Consider the following 19198-nt stretch of genomic DNA (forward strand, 5'->3'; position numbering starts at 1 on the left):
GTTTATATAGAGTTTCTGTGTGTATATAGGAAAATGCCTAGGGAGAGACTAATCAGATGCCAACAATGGTTACCTCTGATGTTGAAATTGTGGCTGATTTTTATTAGTTATCTATTTTATACATATTAGCATATATGTCAACACCAATCTCCTGTATCTGACATTTTATTTTTTTATTTTTGTGGCGCACGGGCTTACTTACTCCACGGCATGTGGGATCTTCCTGGAGCTGGGATCGAACCCGTGTCCCCTGCATTGGCAGGTGGATTCTCAACCACAGCGCCACCTAGGAAGCCCGTGGTTGATTTTTAAAAAGCTCTTTTTCTATGTTTCTGATTTTTCTCTAATGAAAAAGAAAAAACAAAAAGCAAGAGCAGTGTCTAGAAGATGATATCCTATTGTACTCGTGATGCCTTAAAGTCTTTGAGTTTCTGCCTTGGGACTGAAGCTGGCTTACTGGGTCTGGCATCCTGGAGATAAAAGCTCCTCATCAGGATGCCAGGGTCACCTGGTGATGACACCCACACAGCTGAGTTCTGATGAACTCAGGGATATTTTGTTGGGTCTGAATTTGGCTTTCTTAACTCTGTTAGTCTCTCACATGTTCTTGCTTGAATAAACCCTTGAGGCGAGGAAGTGCCTTGAATAGTCTTATAAGCGAGATCCTGTGACTTCCCCGCTGTCACCTAGAATCTAGGGATCCTTGAAAGGTAATTTGTACCACAGTGTAGGGCAGGAGTAGATAATTTGGAGTGTTCTTTCTGTCACCAAAATTCCAGTTGTCTTTCAAATCCAGTCATGGTATCCACTTATGTATTCTAATGTTTAAATAAACTCATAGAAGTCATTGCCACTGTAGCGTTAATTCCTATCCTCATGTATAGTCTTGACGTTGTGCCCACGTCACAGGATTCACTGAAGCCTGCAAGATGTGCAAGAGAAGTTTCTCAAAGAGTAGACATCGTCTAGGTACAGAATTGATAGTGATATGTCTATAGTAGCAATATAAAATGTCTTTAAAATTTTAATCAACTTAAAAAGTGACTCAGCGTAATGAAAAGTGTTAATAGTCTCAAGGATAGCACAGGTGAGGCTAATGCCATGAAGGTGACATGCAGAGGTTGAGTGTGGGAAGCACCGCTGCTGGGACTGGCGCCACAGCCAGGGCTTGGAATCCTGTGTCTGCAGCCCGTGTGTGCACAGACCGCCCAGTGCTCGTGTCTTCTCACCTCTCGTCACAGTTGGCTACAGTGACGCGGGGGTGTGTCTTTCTCTCTTCCAGGAAGAGAGTTCACGGCTCTCCACCTGGTGTGTGTTTCCCAGCCCATTTGTTTCCCTGCCGTAGACTGTGGTTCTGCGCTTAGCATAGGGCCTGGGGCCTGTTCTGTCCTTGAGGCCGTTTTTTGTTGGTTATATTCACTGATCGCTGTTGTCATTATTTTACTTTTTCCCCTGATGAGGAAACAAGGAGTGCTTTATCTTTTTTCTTTTCTTTTTTTTTAACCACCATTGAGAGGATTGAAATAGGGTTTTATGGCAGTTGTACAATGTGTACTTTTGGCAACTAAGTTTAGCATTTGAATGCATTTAAACATTTTATTTTATTTGGTGAATTTGTGCTGCTTGCTGAGCTAATATAGGATGTAAGTTAATGCCTCTCCTCAGTGTTACTGCTGTTATGAAAAGATGCAGGCATATGGCAAATTTTAGTTACGGTAAGGTGTGCTACATCCTTGGGAGGACAGTCTGTGTGATGGAGAAAATTTAATGCTTTATAAATATCTCATGATGAGAATTAAAGGTCATGAGTGTGTAGACTGGAGAATAACCAGAGTGAATCTTAAAACTCTGAAACATCCCCTCGTGTTTTAGATAGTTGTGTTTCTTCTCTTACTGTTTTTGGAGTTTTTGTTCTTTGTAAAAATACCTAGAACTGTATTACAGTGTGTTGGTGCCTATCCACAAGTCACCTCCCCTCGAGCCTACAAGAGGCTGCAGATTTGTGTCGTTGGAGGTGTTGAGAGGGTAAAACATGAAAGAGGAAGTGAACCCTTGGCCATCACTGGAGAAGTCTTTCTGAGCTACTCCCACACAGGGAGGATTCAAGTCTGTCTGAACGAGATTTAAGGATCGTTCCAAAACTCCTCAGGGTATATCCTGTGATGCAGGCAGGATCTAAATTCAGAAGGCTCTCTGTGCTTTGGGGCCAGCCCAGTTCTGAATGAGACTATGCCACACTGGGCTGATGGTGGTGCCCTTGGGTGGCATTTAACCTGACCTGCAGTAGTTCAGATCCCAGAGGGTGTTCTGCCTCCCTGGGGAGGGGAGACTCCACCTCTGACTCCTGGACGCCTTGGCCTGGCCCCATTCCTCAAATCTCTCTGATTACTCGTTGGAATGTTCTTCTCATTTATTCTGCTGTAATAGTGTCTTCATTTAGTCCTCTCATTCAAATCTGTATGTAGCTAAAAATTAGCTCTAATTCAGTCACCTGCTACAGAAGTATAATAGTATGAGATTGGGCCCAGCAGGTGACATTTTCATGCATTTTAAGGAAACAATAGGATGCTTCTTTATAATGAGCGCGTATCATATTGAACTAGGGTCAGTATTTTCCACAAGTGAAAACTGTTACTTTGCCTGGCAAGTAAAGAAACAAACACAGAAATCTAAAGTTGAACTAGATCAGTTTTAATCAGTTGTTACTTGGGAACATATATATAGCAAAACTTCAGGTGCCTAGTACCAGGAACCCTGATGCTCTTAAAGGTACTCTGAAACCACTGTGAACTCACACAAAGTACGCAGCTAAAGATTTGTGGCTGCAGTTGTGAAAACATAACTTGATTAATGAGACTTTAGTAATAATCACCTAAAAAGACCACAAGGTGGCAGAGTTTCTCTAAGAAGCTCAAGTAAATCCTTTAAAGAGTAAGTTGATACAAGAAAATTGAAACGTAACCTCTTATAATAGGAGGATGTTTTCGAATGCACTAAGAATATGACTCAGAATACAATGATTCAAAGGCACATAATTTACTGAATTCTAGAAGATAATTTAGAAAATTTCCTGAGGGTTTCTTAAATCATTTATTTTGCAGAAGGGCGTAAGACACCATCCAGAAGAACTTATAACTGAGTGTTGTTATTCGTTCCAACTATATGGGCAGGTATTACTTATAAAGCAAGTTCCAGAATTTGTACATCCATGGGTCAGCACAAAGGCATACTGGCTCTCCATGTCTTCTGTCTTTGGCACATTTTAGAGTTTAACCTTGATGATGACATTGAATAGTCAAGAAAAGCACAAATAAACGATGTTCAATATACAAAATTTCCTAAAGTAGAGAACTGCACAATGCATCTTAGAACTTCCATTGAATAGAGTTTGAACAAAACAACCTTTTATATCCCAGTACCTCTGCTGCCTCCTTGGGCTACAGAATACTATTCTTAATAAATAATTGCCTGGCTGACGACAGAGTGACGACCAGGACCAGCAACAGAGGACAGGTGACAGTTTTACAAATCAAGAGTTGTTTACATTTCCTGTGAATAGTTTAAGGATTTGCTAGTATCTTTTCCTTACTCAATAAATGTTTATTGAACACTTTGATTAGATGTGTCACTATTTAAAAACTTGATGAACTTTTAGATATATCTCTACTGCTGAGTAAAAAATTGGAAAGAAGAGATCTCAGATTATTCTCAGTCAGTTAGCAAGCCTTTTTGTTTATTTATTGCTTTGAATTAAGCCAGAATAAGATATATTATTTACTTGTATTGACAGTTATAAACTGAAAAACCAATGGAAGATAGTGAATAACTTAGGTTTTGAGAAATGTGAAGATAGAACCTTGGACTCATTTTCATCAGCCTCATCAGTTCTAGGCAGGTCATTCAGTCATTATTTCTGCTTGCTGGTGGCATTTAGCTTGGGGCCATTTCATCCTGTGCCCAGTAATTTTATAGATAAAACTGATCTCAGGTGGCCTCAGCCTGCAGTGGCTTGAAGCAGGGTTTCAGTTCCCGGCCAGAGATTGAGGTCGGGCAGCAGCAAGTGAGAGTGCTGAATCCCAGCCACTGGACCACCAGGACCAGTGCTCAGTGACAAGGCGCTCGCCCATCAGCTGTGTGGAAATGAATTTCCACCTACAGATGGAACGTAAAGCAAGTAAAGTGTTTATTAGGGGGAAAAAGAGTACAGTACGTGTGGATAGACACACGGATGGGCTCAGAGAGAGAGTTGTGCCTTCGTGGTAGTTTGAATCACTTTTATGGGACATTTCTTCCAGGTTTCCTTCGACCAGTCATCTTGCTTTGCCTGGTTCTGAGTCCCCATCTGGTGTAGCTCAGGGTCCTCCCCTGTGTGCGTGTGCATCTCTTAGCCAAGATGGATTCTAGTGAAAAGACCTAGGGGTAGCTGACATCACTTACTATGAGGTGACTCCACCTTCCTTTTGACCTCTGAGGAGCCTTTCTGCGCATGTGTAGTTGGGGTGGTCTCTTTGAATTCGAGAATGAGGAATATGTGGTCTCTTATCTCTTACCTGGGCAGGGTCCAGCTTCCTCCATCATCCTGCTTTCATGGAATTTCTGCTATTATGGAGTTTCTGTCCATAGGGGAGAAACTGTTCAGCCTGGGGCCCATCTGTCTCCTGCCTCAAAATTATCTGTAGACATAACAGAATCATAAAACTATTTTTTTTTAGTGAATGTTTTTGAAGCTGTAAGGGCCTAAAATAGATGATCACAAAGCCATCATGAGGCAGCATGGTTCCTGCAAGTCCATGTGTAAATGGGCTTCGACTCCAGACTAGCAGGTTCATGTCTGTGATTCCTGTATGATTTAGCATGTAAATAATTTCTAGCTAAGAGTGTATCTCCTTACTCAGTTTTTAGTATTTGGCATCAAGTAGAGTCCCAGGGGACAGTAAACAAGAAGGGATGTGCACTCTATTCAAAGGCTAATGAAATCTTATTTGCTCTTGATGAATTAACTGGAAAGTTTCTTCTATTATTACATTTAGGTTTTATGATGATTAGGAAAATTGTTAAGGATGGGTGAGGGTAGAGCAATAAGAGTCTGATTAGAAAAAGGAAGTATGGAGACATTTTAAATGGTTGATGTTCCCTAAGTAGTAATTTAGTTCTACTTAAAAATTGGTAAACCCGAGAAGTTTAATTTTTTATAGATTCCATATTATGAGTAAAAATTAAAGTATATAAATTACTAGGGGAGAGTGACCAAAAAAACCTCATGATGGAAGAAGGGACTTAGGTAAACAATTCTTCCAGAGTTCTATTTGATCATGAACTTCAGGGAAGTACAACTTTTACTAGATATGACCTTGATTATTACTCTCAGATTCTCAATGTTGTAAAATTTGACTTGTTCTGGAAGAATCATATAGATGCATAAACTGCTGGGTGACCTTTGTGGGAGCTCATTTAAATGTAGAGACAATTTGCAAACTTGAGTTATAGGTAAAGAGGGAGATTCAAACATCTTTAGTCCTCATTATAAATAATTTATTTTTTATTTTTTTTTTTTACTTTCTTCTTCTGATTACAGCATCTTCACAACTATTTCACAGTGACCCTTGGAGTTCCTGCTTGGTGTTCCTACGTCTTTTTCGTCATAGCCACCTTGATTTTTGGCCTTTTCATGGGTCTGGTAAGAGATAATGCGCATCTTTTTTCTTGTCTTTACAGCCAGTTAGTTTCATGCAAAACTATAAAGCAGCCAAGAAATAAAAAGCACATAAACAACATTTTGTGTGTAATCTAAGGAGTTAAATAACATTTGCTTGTTTGATACTGCTTTCTATGAAAATTTGAGAAACACTGGAAAATTCATTAAATTATTTTCACCTAATCCTGTCCCTTAAATATTCTGAAGATATGTGCTACCCAAAATATAGGCAGTATGAAGGAAGAATAGAGACTTACTTGAATTGAGAGTCAGTTTCCAAGACAACTGAGTCAGCTGTGAATTCACAAATTGCCTACATGATTAGAACACTGTGGTGATAAGGCCAAAGCTGTGAATTTGTTCCTTGGGTGAACAGGATGGTTTTTCCTGTTCACATCCTCAGAATGAACCTCTAAATCTCACCAGCTACCTGTACATACTCTGCAGTTTTCCCAAGGTGGATTTTGTAAGATAATGTGGATAAAAAAACACAATCATTATTATGTGAAAAAATAAGTTGCAAACCACATCACTATGTCTTCTTTATCCAAAAAAATCACTATCCTTTAGGTATCTGCATTTTCTCCCTAGGGTTTTAGATAAGGGTTGGAATAATACATTTATTTACTTAACTGTATAGGCAATTATAAATGTTTGGGCATGTTTTTACTCTTGGTTATATATGCTTTTGAAATCGTTCTCTTTACCTATACTTGATCAATTTGAGCTTTAAACTCTAAGAAGTTCATAAAAGTTGTTACACTATATGCTAATCACGTAGGTCTTAAACTGTATGATAGGAATAATTGATGATCACTAAAAATTTATATCAAAAGGACAGTCCTTTGGGTAAGATTGTCTTAAAGTATGTCCTTACATTTTCTAATATATTTCAGCTCTTTTGCAAGGTCTTTTAAAAAAATAAGCTTAAAATGTTAGCAGTCGCCTTTATAGCAAGTCGTAACTTGGTACTACAAAGTCATGTTCTGAGGAGCCAGGGAGTCTTGATTTTATTTTGCCATGAACATGCTTACTTCATATTATGGTTTATATTGGTCATTTCATTGCTGGTGTTAATAACTTCATAGGTGGGGACAGAACTTAGATATGTCGTTCGTCAGGTCCTGGGTATATTCCATTCTGCTGCATTAATCTTATTGCTAATTAACGTGTCCCCAATGCTCTGGCCTAAAAAATGATTTGACTTTGGATATAACTTTGACTTTGGTTATAAATGTACTTCTCTTACCTACTCTGCAGCTGCGTGGGTGTGAGGCTTCTTTAGCGGGGAGGGTATGAGATCCTGTGTGATTCTGAGATAGAGTTATGGAGAATGTAGTTTGAGTGCGGACCAACTGGAAGACCATTGAAAACTCTTCTCAGAATAAAGAGTTTTAGAATTTTACTTTTGAGGTTGACCTTAAGTCCAAGAAGTCAGGCCTGCCTAGACCCTTAGTTTATTTGGAAACTTAGAGTCAAATAATCAGTGTAGGAAGGTTATTAGAGGCTTGACCTGGAGAAAGAAGAGAGTTGATCCTAGACTATTCAAGTAACTAAGTGATAGAGATTACTGTTCCTTCATAACAAGTTGGGAAGAGAATGTTATTTAAGGAAATAATAATTTCAAAGCAATGATAGACATATATTTTCTGTTAATACATTTCCATAAAATAGCAAACACATATCACTGCTTAAAATGCCTTTTCTACAACTGTAACGTGTAAAAAGAAACACAGCAGCTAGAATTTTTACCTTCAGTGAGGTCTCCAGGGGAGCAGTTCACTGCTCTGTGTCACTTTTGCCATTAACTGAGGGCTGAAAGCAAGGCCCAGTGTGCAGTTATGTGAAGCTCGGTCTTGGAGACTTCGGAGGGTCTCCTTCCCTCTGTGAGTCTCTGTGGAGTTTAACTTATGCAGTGGCCAGGAGGGGCAGGATGTTTTCCATAGAGAAGTGATTTCCTGATCAAGTCATTGTTTCCCATAAGCCTGACTATTATGTTTCCTATTTTTCCTTAATTTTAAAAGTGGGAAGTCAAAACAAGGTAGCTGATTTTTGTTTGCTGTCTTAATTGAGCCTAGTAATTGTTGAAATATTTTACTGAATGTTATTTTTCACGTGTAAACAAAAGGCTCAGTTTGAGAAATCAAGTATGTATTTTGTGTGTTAAACCAATATGGGAAAGACCCTTAAGTGCACAGTCTGTATATGAAACCGCTCTGGCTGCATCATTTTCTGACACCAGCAACTCTGCTTTGGAGGATGGAAGACAGCAAAGCTGTAGACAGGCAGAAAAGCATTGGAAACATAGGAGCAATCTCTCACCTCTGTTATCTGGTCTGCATTTCTCTTGGTGTGTATAGACACTGTCTGAATTTTGCCACTTGGGTGGACTGTTTTTCTACACGCTGCTGACCAGTTCCAAGCACAGAGCCTTCCACAGAGAGGATCTCCAGTATTGGGAGGCGTAGATGTCACCCTGTGAAAGATGGCAAATCCACCTGCTCTCCTCTTTTAGATGCCTGGCTGTCTGCTAAGCTGAAACCAGGAGGGCACCATTCCTCTATAGACCCTGTTTTTAAACAGTGCCATTCTTAGTGGCTCAGAAGGTGGCTCATCCCAAGGGAGTGGTTCTTTAGACTGGAAAACAGATTCTGAATTGATAGAATGAGAAGGGTTTCCTCCCAATTTCTGGGAAGGAAGACAGTGTCATGAAATTATGTACTGTTAGAGACATAAAACCGCCCTTAGTGATAGACTAGCCCCAAACCTGTCCTTTCAAGAGAGAGTGCACGTGAGAGGACACTTAAGTGACTTGTCCAGGGTCACACAGCTGACAGGGTTGAGGCTGGGGTCCCACAAATCTTTTCTAGGCCCCCTTACCTAGCTCTAGATGGCCCAGGTGTCTCACAGGTGGGACTTACTCCCTCCCAGGCTTTGTTGTAAATGCCAATTATTTGTCACTGGCAGGTGTTTCTTCTTTCCCTCGCAATGTGTCAGGACCCAAAATTTCCCCTCCAGTTGGTATTGAGAAAGGCAAGAGGGAAAAAAAGGTCACAAGAAACATTATGTCCAGTGAATAGCTACTGTAAGCACGTGATTATGGCATTAGAAATGTAGGTTTTCAACCTTAGTCTTTTCAGATGGAAATGTGTTCCTCTTTGCTGTTCAGAACAATTTAATGGCTTGGAGCTTGCTCCCCCCCACCCCACAGTGCCTCGTGCATCCCATTGCCCTGCACGTGGGCCTGGCGTTTAGGCCTCCCTCCGGATCCAAGAGCCCGTGTGGTCCAGTTTGGTGTTGCTTACAAGAGCCAGACAGCTGCTGCTGCCCATCCTTTCCTGACTGTGCCCAGGACCCTAAATGCCACCTCTTTCAAACGGTTGTTCTATTGTATTGGCCAAAAAGTGCCTTTGGTTTTTAAATAAAAATAAATGACGCATTTTTCGTTTTCACCAGGAACTTTATTGAACAATGTATTCACACCTTTTGTTCACTATCTTCTTCCATCTTTCCAAAACTTTTTATCTTTTTGAGCAAAGAACTGTTCCAGGTGCCTTTTACAGTCTTCCAGGGAATTGAAATTTTTTCCATTAAGAGAATTTTGTAAAGGCCAAAATAAATGGAAATCCAAAGGTGCAATGTCTGGTGAATACAGTGGATGAATCAGAACTTCCCAGCCAAGCTGTAACAGTTTTTGTCTAGTCATCAAAGAAACATGAGGTCTTGTGTTATCCTGATGGAGGATTATGTGCTTTCTGTTGACTGATTCTGTATGCTTTTCTTCAGGTGCTGCTTTCAGTTGGTCTAATTGGGAGCAGTACTTGTTGGAATTAATTGTTTGGTTTTCCAGAAGGAGTTCATAATAGAGGACTCCCTTCCAATCCCACCACATACACAACATCACCTTCTTTGGATAAAGACTGGCCTTTGGTGTAGTTGGTGGTGGTTCATTTTGCTTGCTCCACAGTCTCTTCCATTCCACATTATTGTATGGTATCCACTTTTCATTACATTTAAGTAGAGAAGCACATGTGAAAATATGGTCAAGAAGGATTTTTTCGCCTAACTTATGTAGAACCCAAACATCAAAGCGATTCACGTAACCATGCTGGTGCGAATGATTTTCAGTGTTTGATTTGGATATTTTGAGTATATTAGCTATCTCCCGTGTGGTATAACATTGATTGTTCTCAGTTGATGTCTTGATTTGATCGCTGTCAACTTCAGCTGGTCTCCCTGACCATGGAGCGTCATTCAGCAAGAAATCTCCAGCATGAAACCTTGAAAACTACTTTTGACACGTTAGATCGGTCTCAGCACCTTCTCCATACACTGCACAAATCTTTTTTTGCGTTTTGGTTGCATCTTTACCTTTCTTGAAATGATACACATAACATGCTGAAAATGTTGCTTTTTTTTCTTTCACCGATTGTGATGTCTTTTTTTAAATGCACGCTGATATGACAGCTGTCACATAAATCTAACAAAATTGTTTCAAATGAAGTTAAAGACAACTGAGTGCTACTAGAGCCATCTTATGGAAAAAACCAAATGAACCTGTCAGCCAACCCAGTAGATCCTTCCCCACCCCCATTAACTGAGTGTAATCTCTATCTTTTAAGTATCTATCAAAGAGCTTTCTTCATTTTTTTATGAGACCCCTGTTCCATATTGCTTTATAATTAAACTGCCACTTTTTTCTCTTTTTGAACCCTTCCCCCCAGATGTTAACATATGTTGAACCTAATGAACCAAATATTAAGTAAGGTAATAAATGAATATACAGATGGCAATATCAAAGTGAGGCACTTATTTGATGTTTATAAAATTGAATCAAAAGGACCAGGGCTTTGGATTTTTAAAATTTTTGAGCCCCTTAAAATCACAAATCTATGAAGTACTATTCCTGTTTTAAAGGCTGGACAGTTCAAAGTGTAGGTGAAGTCCAGGAGTTAGCTGGGTACCAGCGGCACTGTGAGGCCCTGGTCTCTGCTGTGTGCTGTATAGGGAGGATGGATGTTGGGGAGGGCGTAGAGAGTGAGGGGCTCCCGCTGACTTGACCCTGTTTCACACATCATCCCATCCGTTTCATTGCCACGGCCCATGCCGTCCAGGCCTGGGACATGGACTGGAACGAACCTGCTTCCAAGGAGCTTGTGGTTTATCACGGGAAACAGCATGTTTATAGTAAGCAGAAAGTGGCTCAGTGCTGCAGTCAGGGCTGGAGGTGAAGCCAGTCAGTCCATCACTGTTTAAAATAGCATTTGGTTCAGATCACTGATGTGCGTTTTCACAGTTTGTCCCTATGGTAATTTCTTATGGCACTCAGGAATTCCACACCCTGAAATATTCTTCCACACAATCAGGGGTTACCCACTGGTGGGGGAAACCCACATGCAGACTAGTTTTATTTGTCAGAATAGGATTTTTTTAAAAGATCCTTTTAGACTTGGCTGATAGTATCTGTTGTCTTACACTTGCTTGCTTCATCTCTTAGTGGGCTGTGTGTATACACTTGACTTTATGACCCCTGTTCTAAATTAATAGTGTTTTCTCACATTATATCTACTAGAAAAATAGGAAATTCTTAATTATATCCTTGTCTTTTTTTGAGGACTTTTGACCAATTGCTGTGTATTTGTCTTATGAATATCTGGTTATAGAAGCAGAGCCTAACTTTGAAGTTGTTTGGTAATAAATGTCCTATCCACTCACTGTAAAATCACTTTTTTCCCTCCAGGTCTTGGTGTTAATATCAGAATGTTTCTACCTGCCACTTCCAAGGCATTCACCTGAACGTTCTGGTAAGTATGACAAATTCATGAGATAAAGTATTTTGGGAATTCTGTGGTGTGCCCTTTTGTGCTTATATAGATGGTGCATTTTCCCCCTGATTTGCTGGGGACCAAACCATCACCACTACCAAGCTCCTTGAAATACATTCTCTAGATAGATTTGAGCAAAAATTCCTTTTTTTCTCCCTTAAATTAGGGAACGTTTCATTTCCGCAGTTGCCTTTTCCCTTGAATTGTTTGCCCTTCATTAATCAGGTGACAGCTTTTACTTCATTCAAACTGGAATGAGCCGAGGGGAAGGAACTGACACTGAGTTTCTGCTGCATACCAGTAACTGCCCTGAGTCCTTTAAAAGTGCCCCCCAATCCTTTCACTACTTCACACTGTTTCTGGGACCAAATGCCCCTGGATTTCCATGCTTTTATTCTTATTGTTTGCATGAAGTCTTTGATGAAGACTTTTTTTTTGATTTTTGGTTGTGCTGTGGGATCTTCGCTCCCCGACCAGGGATCGAAGCTGCTCCCCTTGGAGTGGAAGTGTGGAGTCCTAACCACTGGGCCCTCAGGGAAGTCCCCATCAAGACTCATGAGACTTTGTAATTGTTGAATTTTATGTGGGAGTTTAAATAAGCTTATATTTCTTTTTAATTCTTGAAGTTTGTAAGGCTTTGAGACTTCCATATGTAATTATAAACTTGTTATGTTCCTTAGAATAACAATCCCAGTTTAAAGCGACTTAGGGGAAAAAAGGAAAATTTGTTAGTTCACAAAACTGAAAAATCGAGGGATGTTCTGGCTTCATGCACAGCCCAAAGGATGATAGGTTTCTGTTTCCGTGAAGCTGATTCAGTGGCTGTCAACAACCCCAACTCACATTTTATCAGCTTAGCAATCCCTGTAGAAAGAGAGAAAGCTTTTTCCTCCTGACTCTGGCCAAAAACTCCTGGAAGGTACTCTGATTGGCTTGGCTTAAGTCACAGTGCTGAACCAATCACCATGACCAGTGAGTGGGTCACTGAACATTCTACAAGGTACAGAATACAGAGCACAAAGGAACCTTTGCCATCCATGTCCCTGGGCTCTGCCAAAGTCAATATGGTCAGTGAGTCTCCAGAGAGAGGTGGAGAGGTCCTGAGTGGGGCTAGGATGCCATCCAGAGATATACCCTATGTGATAACCTAGAGTAGAAAGATGGAGAAAACTGTCATATGGCGTATTGTTTCATGTCAGCTAAATGCACTTGATTGCTGAATGACCTTTTTTTTTTATCTTTATTGGAGTATAATTGCTTTACAGTTTTGTGTTAGTTTCTGCTATACAATAAAGTGAATCAGCTATATGTATACATATATCCCCATCCCCATATCCCCTCCCTCTTGAGCCTCCCTTCCAGCCTCCCTGTTTCACCCCTTTAGGTCTTCACAAAGCACTGAGCTCACCTCCCTGTGCTCTGTAGCAGCTTCCCACTAGCTATCTGTTTTACATTTGGTAGTGTGTATATGTCAGTGCTACTCTCTCACTACGTCCCAGCTTCCCCTCCCCCCCTCCCCCTGGTGTCCTCAAATCCGTTCTCTAGGTCTGCATCTCTATTCCTGCCCTGCCACTAGGTTCATCAGTACCATTTTTCTAGATTTCATATATATGCGTTATGCAGTATTTGTTTTTTCTCTTTCTGATTTACTTCACTCTGTATGACAGACTCTAGGTCCATCCACCTCGCTACAAATAGCTCAATTTCATTCCTTTTTATGGCTGAGTAATATTCCATTGTATATATGTGCCACATCCTCTTTATCCATTCATCTGCTGATGGGCATTGAGGTTGCTTCCATGTCCTGGCTGTTGTAAATAGTGCTGCCATGAACACTGTGGTACATGTTTCTTTTTGGATTATGGTTTTCTCTGGGTATATGCCCAGGAGTGGGATTACTGGATCATATGATAGTTCTATTTTTAGTTTTTTAAGGAATCTCCATACTGTTCTCCATACTGGCTGTACCAGTTTACATTCCCACCAACAGTGCAGGAGGGTTCCCTTTTCTCCACACCCTCTCCAACATTTATTGTTTCTAGATGTTTTGATGATGGCCATTCTGGCTGGTGTGAGGTGATACCTCATTGCGGTTTTGACTTGCATTTCTCTAATGATTAGTGATGTTGAACATCTTTTCATATGTTTGTTGGCCATCTGCATGTCTTCCTTGGAGAACTGTCTATTTAGGTCTTCTGCCCATTTTTGGATTGGGTTGTTTGTTTTTTTGATACTGAGCTGCATGAGCTGCTTGTGTATTTTAGAGATTAATCCTTTGAATGAATGACCTTTTTTTAATTGAAGTATAGTTGACGTGCAATGTTATATTAGTTTTGATTGTACAACAGAGTGATTTGATGTTTTTATAGATTATATTCCATCTTAAGTTATTATAAAATATCAGGTATATCTCTATGCTGTATATTACATCCTTGTATCTTATTGATATTTTACCTAGTAGCTTCTACCTCTTACCCCTTCCCCTATCTTGCCCCTCCCTGTTGGTAATCACTAGTTTGTTCTCTGTATGAGTCTGTTTCTGTTTCGTTATATTCATTCATTTGTTTTACTCTTTTAGATTCCACACACTAGTGAAAACACACAGTACTTGTGAACGCCCACTGTTTATTCAGAGGATGTTCCCCTCTCTTCCCTCCACAGAGCAGAATCTCAGGTCAGAGGAGACTCATACAACTGAACAGTTGCAGGATGTAGAGGAGGAAAAGGATGATTCAAACGAGGAAGAGAACAAGGACAGCCTTGTAGATGAGGAGGAGGAGAAGGAAGACCTCGGCTATGAGGAGGAGGCAGAAGAGGACGAGGAGGACAGCCCGGCTGCTGGCGTGGACGAGGAGAGGAGTGGGGCCCTGAGGGAGGCGCAGGAGGATGAAGGACCTGGTGAGACTGAAGACGACGCCCCCGAGCAGCCCCATCCAGCTGGCGCAGAGGCGGCAGAAGACGCGCTGAGGCAGCGCAGGAGTCAGCGTGCTGACGCCGGACCCTCGGCCTGATGGCACTTCCCGAGAACACAGACCGAAAGAACACGTCCGCTCCGCTCGGGTCTGCAGTTTAAACCAAATCCTTGTCTTTTTCTTGAATGAGCAAGCTTCTCTTAAAAAATGATCTCTAGCCATGTAGTCTCATGGCATTAAGCCTCATGTATGTTAAGGAGAACCTTTCAGGCATGACAATCAGGATACAGAGAACAGACACGGTGTTAGGCTCTGCTTGGGACCTGGGATGAGCTCCAGTCTCGACCAGAGGAAGCGCTCCCCGGCTGTCGTGGGCACGGTCATAGGCAATAGACCAGGCTGCAGGCCCCCTAAGGTGAAAGCAGGGCGAACTGAACATCCACAGAGTACAGCAGACGTCTTGCTTCCTCTTCTTGTACTGAGTATTTATTTTTGTCAAACTGTAGGAAACATCAGGCACCATAGGACACAGGGGTACTTTTTAAAGACAGAAATTGAGACGGCCTTGGATATTGTACAAAAGAGCTTGGAAATCTTCCTAACTCTCTAAATCTCCCTTCTTATGTTTTATTTCTTACCTTTAACACTTCCAGCTTTCCCACCACGGGCCTGCGGGCTCCCCACACTCTTCACAATACTTCCTTAGTGAGAAGACTGAGGCAGCAGACGGCTTGACATCAGCTGTGCTTATTCTGCCTTAAGGGTTTAGATAATCAAGAAGCACAGCCTATGAGCCATGAGTGCCAAGGGTCTCAAATGAAACGTTGTAACCTTTGGAGATTCGAAAGGAAGTAGGGGTTTTACAAGAGAGACTTTTGTTGTTGTTTTTAGCCAAAATGTAGTCCTTTTTTTTTTTTTTCCAAGAAGTTCCTTCAGCGATATTCTTTTTGAAGCCAGAAGTCTCCGGTCTTGCCAGTACAAGGTAGTCTTATAAAGAAAACTTGAATACTGTGTTGTTTTGTTTCCATCTCCAGGGGTTCCCTGGCTTTTGAACCACTTTAATAATAACTGAAAAACCATTTCTGATTTTCCTTCAGTGACATGCTTTTGGTGAAAGAATTAATGAAAGTGTATATCTGGAAATGAAAGATTTGGTTTCGTTTCCTTCTTCCTTAATCTTGTAAAGAATTTTATCCCTGTAAATCTCTCAATACTCAATCTGCTAAAAGTACCCCAGGGGCCCAGTGTTTTTAAAAAATCCATCCATCTACCTGATTTGTGTCTTAGAATAAATTCGTAATATTAGATTCCAAGCTTATGAAAGATGTCTAAAGTTGATCCTACACCCCTCGGGTCCAGACAGAATAATAAGTAGTACGGGTTTATGAAACTCAAAAAGCTTCTGTCATCTTTAAAAAGAAATATGCAGTATACTCCTATCTGGCTGTTTAGATAACCCTTACCTTGTATTAACTTTGAACATGGGCTCACTGGAGGAGGGGGAGGCTCTGAAACTCTACCCTGGTGTGGCTGAAGGAGCCTGTTGCAAGCCTCACACAAAGGGAGTTTTTATTCTGACAGCATCCAGCTTTTTGAGTTGGTTATTTTTCATCTTTCCAACTCAGTGACCTGACAGTCTCATCCCCCAGTGTGGTGGTGACGCTCATTAAGAGTTGCCAATAGTTTTTCTCATCAGACAGCAACGCGACCTCAAGTTTGAGGCATCACAGAACTGACAGACCGGGAAAACCTGGGCTTGTGTTCATTTCTTGCCCCTCCCACCATCCGGGGCTGTGACACCACCTCCGCCAAAGCGCCACGGTTCTGAGGCAGACACCTCTACCTCCCTGATACCAGGAAGCCTTTCTGGATCAGAGCTGAGCTGGACCTGCCCTCGTGTCACTGGATTTTCTTTCCTTTCTAATCAAGCTGAAACAGTTTTCAAAGATCATTGAGTTCAAGTTCAAGGGTATGGACCAAGAAAGATTTCATAGTTTGGCTTTTCTGTATAATACCTCCCTCCAATGCCCCCATATTGAAATAATTTTTTTTTTAAGTGCAGTATTTCACTAAAGGGGAAGGAATGAAGAAATAAAATCTACTTTGGCTTTTTATAAATGTAAGGCCAATTTCCAGTTGGACTCCAAATAGTATCTAATTATATAATGAGAAAAATGTATTTTCGTTCTCAGCAATACTTAAAAAAATAGAATTGGAGGAAGAGGAAAAATCAGTTTGGAGAAGCAGATCCAAACTGATTAAAAGTTGAAGTATCTGGCTCTGGGGACCATGTTTCCTGTTTTGTTTCTGTTTTTGTTTTTTAATATTCTGGTGAAAGATGTACACATCTAATTTAATTTCTTTCCACTTGCAGCCTTTAGGTTCATTTTCATTACTTACTAAATATAAAATTAAAGGAAAAAAGTCAACCCCAAATAATTTAGAATTAGATTAACATTTCAATAGAATTTGATAGATTTTTCCTGTAGATAATATATTTAATCCAGAAGTCAAGTGTATGGAAACATGATTTTGATTCAAAAAATAAAAAATAATCATGCCTCCCTATATTACAATATCAGTTATTTAGTTATGGAGTAGTATTTTATATATATCAAAATTAGGTAAATTAAATAAAACTGTTCATTTGGGAGTGGGGGTGCAGTGCTTTATGTGTGAGTAGTGGGAGTGGGGTGCCTGTTCATTGATTAGAGGGGACGTTGAAACTTCTAGCTACATTTTCCTTAGTTTCTTTCTTTTATTATTTATCTCTTGCCAAACCACCCCACCTTGCTTAGAGATCTCATGCTGAAGCAACACACAGGCAATCCCACTTCCCTCTTTCCCTGTGAAGTGTAAGCGTGAACGGGGCGAGAGGCCCGCCCCACTCTGGGAGGGGGGGGGGGCGGGGGGGGGGGGGCGGGCGGGCCTGGCACCCCCAGCCTGATCTCGGAACAGGACCCCTGTTAGCCACAGGCCTCTCTGACTACAAAAAGAAATTCAGAATTACTACTCTGACAGAAAGCGAACAAGCCTCGCCAGGTTGATGTTGATGGTGGAGAAAGCCAGATTTTAACTCTGATGGTCCAGATCCTTCATCGCTGTGGTGTTTCTCCATGATTTGGGTACGTGTAATTTGGGTAGATGATAAAAGTGTCTTTTAAGGCAAGTACTTGGCATGTGACTTTTCATTACCAAGTCCCTGAAGAGTGGAGCCTGTTTTACAGAATGGAAAACATTAAAGAGTCCCAAAAAAGGGTAGACATGACAGGATGTACCTGAGATTTTAGCATAAAACCTTAAATTGGCATTGAGTAGAGAAAGAAGGGGGAGGTTGGTGCTTTCGCTAATGTGTATCAGTAGTATTGATGTGTCCTTCATCTCAGTGTTAAGGTGTTATTCCTGCCAGTATTATAAATGTGTGGTTGACTCATCCTTTCAAATACAACATTTTGGGAAGAATTCATGTAAATCTTCTGTGCTGATAGAAAAATTCCTTCTTGTTTAGTATCTGTTTACCTCAGTCCTACGTTCTGATCCCCTTTAGAAGATTATAGCTTGTCTTGAAAACCATACATGGAGTCAGCAAGTCTGATGAACCCAGACGGGGCAGCTTTTTGAGCATCTTTCCTGAACCAGGTGGTTTGGTTGAAAGGCCTTTGGTAGTTTCAGATCAGGACACGTGGCCTTCAGCAGGCTTATTCTCAGTGAAGTTTCGAGTGAACTGGGGCACTGTATATATGTGACTCATATGACTTTAACATGCTTCTGATGTATTTTAATCATATTTGTTACTAAATAGCTTCTTCATGCAAATGCAGCTTTTATACTAAAAATACTGGTTATTTGTATTGCAATACATTATAAATTTGTTATTTATATTCTTGTCATGATCTTAATTTTTTAGCCTAGGGATACTTGATTATTTTTCTCTTCATCTCTATTTTTTGCTTCCTCAAATAACATCTGCAGCAATTGGAGTGGAAAATCAACATATGAGTCTCAAGCAGTGCATTGCCTGAATTATGTCACCTCATTACAGAATTGTATATCATGCTTGATGCTGTTTATTTCCATTTTATTGTAAATTTCCACTTGCATCAAAAGCTAATGGTGGTGATAACTAAGTTAAAACAAAGCAGTGTATTTGCTTTTCATATAAGAATTTCACAGAAGTCATTTGCCTAGGCAGTAAAAAATATTACTTCGTTAAAAAATGATTTTGTGTGTCCATCCTCCATCCTGTCTGTTCATTTTCCCTCTCTTTCTCCCTTCTTCTTCTTGACTTGATGAAACCTGAACCCTTGCCTTTAGCTGCTCTGGAAAGTTCACAGAACTGAGAATGAGCGCAAAGATTCACAGCTTCCTCCTTGTCACCGTCGTCGTGTTGCCTATAGAAGCTCACTGCCCTCAGGTCTCCTCTGCCCTGAGGTCTGGAGGTGACCAGGGCTGGGATGGAGGGCAAGGGATGTCACTAATCCTTCCCCAGACACTGTGAGCTGACCTGGCCTCCTCCTAGGGCATCAGAAGACTGATCTCCACCTGACCGTTGCTATCAGTGTAACAGTGGAAAAGCACAAAGGACAGGAGGCGATTCTTTCATTAAGCACCCCCAGGGACTGAAATAATAGATATTGGATTTTTCACTTTTGAAAGATGGTAGGGGGGATGTGTAGTAAGAAAAAAATGATTAGACTTCCATACCATCAAGTCCTTCCCCTCAGAGAAACTGGCTCAGAATGCTAATGGAACAATATCCATTATGT

At 40.8% G+C, this 19198-nt stretch overlaps 1 protein-coding gene across 1 annotated transcript in view; it reads left to right on the top strand.

Moving 5' to 3' along the window:
* TMX4 (thioredoxin related transmembrane protein 4) overlaps nt 1-17000 on the top strand; it is a 40869-nt gene extending 23869 nt beyond the window's left edge. The window contains exons 6-8 of the mRNA XM_057702007.1: nt 5576-5677; nt 11436-11499; nt 14182-17000. Of these exons, the coding sequence (XP_057557990.1) occupies nt 5576-5677; nt 11436-11499; nt 14182-14531 (516 nt within the window). The 3' untranslated portion in view covers nt 14532-17000. The remainder of the gene's footprint in view (nt 1-5575; nt 5678-11435; nt 11500-14181) is intronic.
* The last annotated feature ends 2198 nt before the right edge of the window (nt 17001-19198 follow it).

This window comes from Hippopotamus amphibius, chromosome 12 (assembly GCF_030028045.1).
Source record: "Hippopotamus amphibius kiboko isolate mHipAmp2 chromosome 12, mHipAmp2.hap2, whole genome shotgun sequence".
NCBI classification, from domain to species: domain Eukaryota; kingdom Metazoa; phylum Chordata; class Mammalia; order Artiodactyla; family Hippopotamidae; genus Hippopotamus; species Hippopotamus amphibius.